We start from the raw sequence: 6,653 nt of genomic DNA on the forward strand, positions 1-6,653 counted from the left end.
ACAGTATGGTGAGGGGCGTAAGATTTCCGTCTCATGCTTGAGGTATTCGGCCAATCACAACGCATTGGATAGCTGGCCAATCACAGCACCCCTCGCTTTTTCAGACCGATGAGCTTTGTAAAAATCGACGCGTTTCAAAAAGGCGGGGCATAGAGGAGAAACAATAATGTACAGTATGTGGAAAATAATGTGTTTTTTTAACTTTAAACCGCATAAACACATTTCATTACACCAAATACACAAAATAATGTTCTTTTTAGCAGCATCATATGACCCCTTTAAGTATCATTTGCACCTTTTTACAAAGGTGTGTTTGAACTAAGAAACTGATGTTTCCTTCAGGCTGTAGATCTGCTGAATATCAAATGGTACCATAGCTTCATGTTTTTATTTCTCTTCTTTTTACTGCCTAAGCTTTAACCCTTTTCCTATACCAACTGTATGCGTGTGTGTGTGTGTGTATGTTAGACTAGTTTAAGTGTTTATGTAGTTAATAAAGTCTTACTTGTATCACACTTGACGTTGTTCATTGTTTGCTCATAACTGGAGTCCCTAATCATGCAGATTTTTGCTACATGCTCTGAGTAGTATTGTACAGTAAGAAAGTTATTTTCCTTAACCAGGAAATTAACGCTCTTAGAATTAACAGACAGTTGACACTAAGAGGTCAAATGAATGCTTACAGCGGATCTAAATATTTATAATTAGTTATAACTAGTTATGATTAATTATTCATATTTCCCCTTTGAGCTGATTCGCTACAATAATAACGTTTCCTCCAGTGAAAAAGTACATTCCCTGTTGTCCTTTCACATCAAAATCCACTGATGTTTGTTTGGAACTGTTTTGGACTGTTTTCACTATGCTCTGTGTGTATTTCTCTCCTGATTCATACAACTTTGTAATAAAAAGCAATATTATGGATAGAGGACCTTTTAGCCGGAAGCTATGGTTTGCTGCTTTTTAGCTCACAAGACATTAACTGATGGACCGGAGTCGTGTCGATTACTGTGATGTTTTAATCAGCTGTTCGAACTCTCATCTGACGGTACCCATTCGCTACAGAGAATCCACTATTCAACAAGTTATGTAATGCTAAATTTCCCCAAATTCTGAAAAAAAAAAAAAAAACTCTACATCTTGGATGGCTTGAGATTTAGATTTTAAAAACTAAATATATAAAAGCTGAAATATATTAGGACTTTTAAAAGACTTACAACACTAAGTTCCTTTTAAAGAGAATCCACTATAATGAATTAAATGGAACACATTTCAGGTTTGGTCTTGATACCTTACTGATAAGGCAGTGGGGTTGCATACACTGTAGTACTAAAGCCAGGTATTCACACCATACTCTGCGATGACACAACCAAATACAGAAACGTGCTGCAAATACCCACAGACCATCGGAAACATTTAAGGGAACTGCAACAAGCGATGAACCTAGTTGAGACATGCTTAACAATGTCTACTCTGAAAGGTGAGATTTTTGTTTATTTTATATATCCTGATCATGATTCCTTAGATTTTTTGGATATTATTAGCCTAAATAAGCTGACAAAATATACAATTACTGTAACTCTGAAAACGCTATGTAAACTTACTTTTACAAATTCCCTTAATAAATTTAACCATGGTTTTACTATTAAAAAAGGTTACTATAGTTAAACCATGGTAACCACAAATTAACCATGGTTTTGCTACACTAACCATAGTTTACCATATAGTATTTGTACAACTGTGGTTATACAAATGGTAATCAATATGCCAAAAACATGGTTATTACTATAAAACCATGGTTAATTTTCGTAAAGGTTGTTGGGGGTCCCCTTGAAACATTTCCATTGTGGTCTGTGCTGCTTTATTTGTACTTTTGTACTGTATTTGGTCACATTGTACGTAGCGCCTTTCTGTATTTGGTTGTATTGCGAGTATTTGTAGCGCATTTCTGTATCGTGAGTATTTGCAGCGCATGTGTTGTCAAACTGATGAAGTTGTTTTCTTAATTTGCTGGTGCTTTTTCTATTTGCATGCGTTTTCTTAAGTTGCAACGTGTTGAGCTCTCTTGGCCATGATAAGATTCTCCTAAAATGAAACACAAACATAACTACACAGATCACATGGCAAACATGCTGTGCACAGTCTATAGCAACATTAACAGTATCATTATCATTAACATCTCTGCCAGCTTGCCTCAGGCTCAGAATGCAGCAGCATCATAGATACTGTAGCTATATCTAAGATCTGTGAATAAAGTAAGAGACCAGCTACGTTCAGAATGAAATACTTGCATACTGTTAGATATGTACACTAGAAATAGTATGTAAAAAAAAAAACAGTGGCAAATGTTAAGGTAACTTTACAAGGTTTCATAAATTCAAGTTAGTTAATGCATTAACTAACATTAATTAACAATGAGCAATAAATTTGTTATTGTTTTAAGTTTTAATTACCTTTGTTAATGTTAGATAAAAAATACAGCTGTTCATTGTAAGTTCATGTTAGCTCAGGTCTATTAAATAATATTAACATATACAACTTTTGATTTTAATAATGTATTACTAAATGTTGAAATTAACATTAACTTAGACTAATCAATGTTTTAGAAGTATTTTTTATTGATAATTCATGTTAACTAATGTAATTAGTTACTGCAGAAATAGCATGGGTGGAATGGTAGTATGCTATTCCTATCATAGCTAGGGTGTGGGAACAAAAAGAGAACATACAGTTCCCACACACAAAGAAATGGATCAGGTGTTTAGAGCTTGATGAGAGAACAGAAGGTACTCAGGCATGAACATTTACCATTTAACAAGATACTTCATAACCACAACATTCATTAAAAAAGAAACGCGTGATCATTCCAAGTGTTTAATGCTACAGTAAGACTCTGGCTCTAATACTGAGGTGGTTCTGCCAAGCTACCCATCTCAGAGGTATTGATTCATCTGAGTTTGAATTAGGAGTGTAAAAGAGGTATGAGGTCAGCGTTTTCTCACTTGCATGTGTGTGTGTGTGTGTGTGCGCGCTATTCTTGAGCTGTTGCCGTGCTGAACACTATGTCCTCTTTCTGTGTTACCCTCCTTTAATATGTATGTAAATATAAGTGTATATTTATATGTCAATCCATACCTGTTCCCGGGTAGAACTTTGTGCAATTTCTATACTTAATGTCCTCTTGCTTTACATCAAACTGTGGTAAAGCAATCTCATCCATCTGAACAGGGTCTCCAGACTGCCACATAAAAACGAGATCCTTTGTGGTATAGCCATCTACATACACACACAAAAAAAAACACACACACAACATTACATGAACATTTCACCTCATCCTTATTTCCATCTCTTAAAATAAATATAAAATTAGGTAGTTTTGTCCTATTGCAGGAGTACCAGTTTGTGTGGGTATGTGTTTATTTCACTTACAGCTCTCTAACTGCATATTGCATTGCTGGGTGTCCATAGGAAACAGTGTTAGGTCCAGAGGGCAAGAAAGAGTGACAGACAACCTGAAAAAAAAGAGAATTTACTTGAATAGTTTTTTAGAATTTAGAACAGACGGCATGTGTGCGAGAGAGTATGTGAAGAGAGGATAGACACACACACACTGCAAGGTTCATTAGTCTTGGGTGCATGTGGAGCAGCAGTAGCAGATGAGAGAGAGAGAGAGAGAGAGAGAGTAAAGAAGGCTGTGGGGTGAGATTCTCACTCCAAGGCTCTCTCACACATGGAAAAGCAAAGATGCCACAAAGACCCTTTCAGCTTGACCAAACAGCCATAGCTTCAAACATCCTGCTATCTAAATATGCTGCGGTTAAGAATCAGAACAGAATAAATAGCAAGAAAAACAACAAGATAAATATATAGTGAAAAAGTGTCAAATGATAAATGTGAATACGGGAAGAATCATTTCAACAGCTCTTTCAGCGAAGCAAATGTAACAAGGACACATTGCCAGAGGTGCAATAAGCATTTCATATCTGTGAAATAAATAAACTCCAGGGCCAGATTTGAAATGGGGGGAAATAGCACTTTAAAAACTTGAAATTGAAACGTGACACCCTTTTATGTTTCTATTATAAAAGCAGTATGAACAGTTTTCTTCATATTAATCTCTTTACATAGTTACAAATACTGTTTAGGGCTAATTTTAATCTACTGCAAACCATCTGGTGAATAATGCATCAAGCACTGATATTCTTTGATACAAAGCGCTAAACTTTCTGAAACCTCATAAAGAGATTAGATTATAAGATTTGAAAGTGAACCTATATGATAAAAAAATCTAAGAATGGTGACTACTTTAAGACTGCTTGGGAAGCCTGGCTTACTTTAAAATTTAATCACAAAATGCAGCAATGTCATTCATCTACACTACCATTCAAAAGTGTAGGGTCGGTAAGACTTTTTAATGTTAAAGTCTCTTATACTGACCAATGCTGCATTTGTTTGATTAAAAATACAGTAAAAACAGCAATACTGTGAAATATAACTGCAATTTAACATAACTGTTTTCTATTTTAATATATTTTAAAATGTAATTAATTCCTGTGATAGCAAAGCTGAACTATTCAGCAGCCATTACTCCAGTCTTCAGTGTCACATGATTCTTCAGAAATCATTTTAATATGATGATTTGATGCTAATGAACTACTATGTTGCTTGGCTACTGTAAATGGCCTCATGAACTATATTACATGGTGGATAAATTGATTATTCGGATTAGTTTTAGTAATAGCAAATAATTTAGGGATAACTATACACTGAACACTGGTGTTTTTATTATCATATTGCTTGAAACAATGAACTGCATTACGCATTTTTATCATTTTTATCTAGAACATCCAGAATATGAACAACCCCTATATGTAATAATAACGTAGGTCTCTTGTGGCTTATTAACCAAAACAGCAAAATAATTTTATTTCCATATAGAGTATAATGCATATTTTAGTATGTTTGCACTACAGAGCAAAGCAGTACATTTTACTACCATGTGAAAAGTTATTTCTTTTAATGTAGGGTGACCATACGTGCCATTTTCCCAGGACGCGTCCTGGCCAGGATTTGTTTTGGCTTTGTTTTCATGCTTGCTGAAGATAATGATCGAAAAGATTTTTGGATCAACGGTCAATGCATCCGACTTAAAATCAGCTGGCAACCGTAGCCGTGGGTCATTCCAGCGCTGGCGCAGGAATATGTTAACACGGTAATCCTGGAAATGAAACATACAACTTGTCTTGGTACAACATACTGTAGTATAAAAATAGACAAATATATTTTAAAATCAATCAAACATACAACATTTAACAAGATTGTGTGCATAAATGACTAATATGAAACAAAAAATATGCAAAGAAAAGATATGTAAAAACAGTTAGGTGGGTAGAATAAATAGACAGTACAGACACATACTAACTAATGTTTTTTTACAAACCATTGTGGTCTCCTGGATTGACCCAAAGCTGTTGATGAAGATGTTCACCTTATCCTCCACTGGGATACCTGCAAACACATGATAGCATGCCTTTCAGAGGAATATAATCATGGACATCAGCCATGCGTGTAGGATAAAAGATGTGTCCTATTCTCAGATTCATCAAAGTGCGAAATAAATACTCTCAAATGTGAGCATATTTTGTGCTCTGTTGGATGTGAGAACTCGGGACTGTAGCAGATGCCCATTGATCTAATGGAGTTTCGTTCTGACATATTCTTATTCCACTGGGTTCAGAATGACACATTCTAATTCCACAGGGTCTTGTGATCCCCAGCAGCACCACGGAAGAGAATTTCCAATTACTCTGTACAATACACACTCTGCCATTCTCTGACACTGTGATTAAATTATCATTCTAATGAGGTCATCCATTATGTTATTTGTGACTTTTTTTGTGAAAAAAGAGATATATTTAATATATTTCCATATAAATTTAAATAAAATTTATATTTTTTCTATATATAGAGAGAATAATATAAACTACATTTGACCATGACCATATCTTGTATAGTTTTTAAATAAATTTATCATACATATATCTTAAATACTGATATATTTAAATCAAATTAATTGATATATTAAAATAGAATTAATCTTATTTACAGGGCTTTATATATATATAGTGGTGGCCAAAATTATCAAAACACTAGCATTTTCACCAGCTAAAGAAATGGTTTGAAGTAAGTTATTTCTATCTTTTGCTGTAGTGTGTCAGTAGGAAATATCAGTTTACATTTCCAAACATTCATTTTGTCATTAATTAATCAGTAATAATCCAGTGAGATTTTTGTTTGCACAAGGAGCCTGACAACAGCCAGTGCTCCACACAGAGATCTGATCTCATCATCATCCAGTCTGTCTGCAATGACATGAAGAAACAGAACAAACTGAGACAGACTAAATCCAGAAGAAATGTGGGAACGTCTCCAAGATGCTTCAAGAGACCTCCCTGTAAAGCTGCCTGAAAACCTATGCTCTAATGCACCTAGGGCAAAAGCTGCTTTAAACCCAAAGGATGGTCACACCAAATGTTGATTTAATTTAGTTAACAGAAGTTAATTAATAAAGAAAATCTATTTATGACATTATTTTTGACAGTATCCTCATTTTACAGCATTTTTACACAAGGGCCTAAAACTTTTAACAGCAC

The 6,653-nt window shown here is 34.6% G+C and overlaps 1 protein-coding gene across 1 annotated transcript in view; it reads right to left on the minus strand.

Annotated features, from left to right (window-relative positions):
- The window catches only part of LOC107709430 (glycine receptor subunit beta-like), a 37,100-nt gene that overhangs the window by 15,816 nt on the left and 14,631 nt on the right, over positions 1-6,653 (minus strand). Inside the window, exons 4-7 of the mRNA XM_016513904.1 lie at positions 5,441-5,508; positions 5,094-5,218; positions 3,430-3,512; positions 3,136-3,276 (exon numbers count right to left, since the gene is read on the minus strand). Coding sequence (XP_016369390.1) covers positions 3,136-3,276; positions 3,430-3,512; positions 5,094-5,218; positions 5,441-5,508 — 417 coding nt within the window. The remainder of the gene's footprint in view (positions 1-3,135; positions 3,277-3,429; positions 3,513-5,093; positions 5,219-5,440; positions 5,509-6,653) is intronic.

Source organism: Sinocyclocheilus rhinocerous, unplaced genomic scaffold, assembly GCF_001515625.1.
Source record: "Sinocyclocheilus rhinocerous isolate Xijiao unplaced genomic scaffold, SAMN03320098_v1.1 scaffold1648, whole genome shotgun sequence".
Classification (NCBI taxonomy): Eukaryota; Metazoa; Chordata; class Actinopteri; order Cypriniformes; family Cyprinidae; genus Sinocyclocheilus; species Sinocyclocheilus rhinocerous.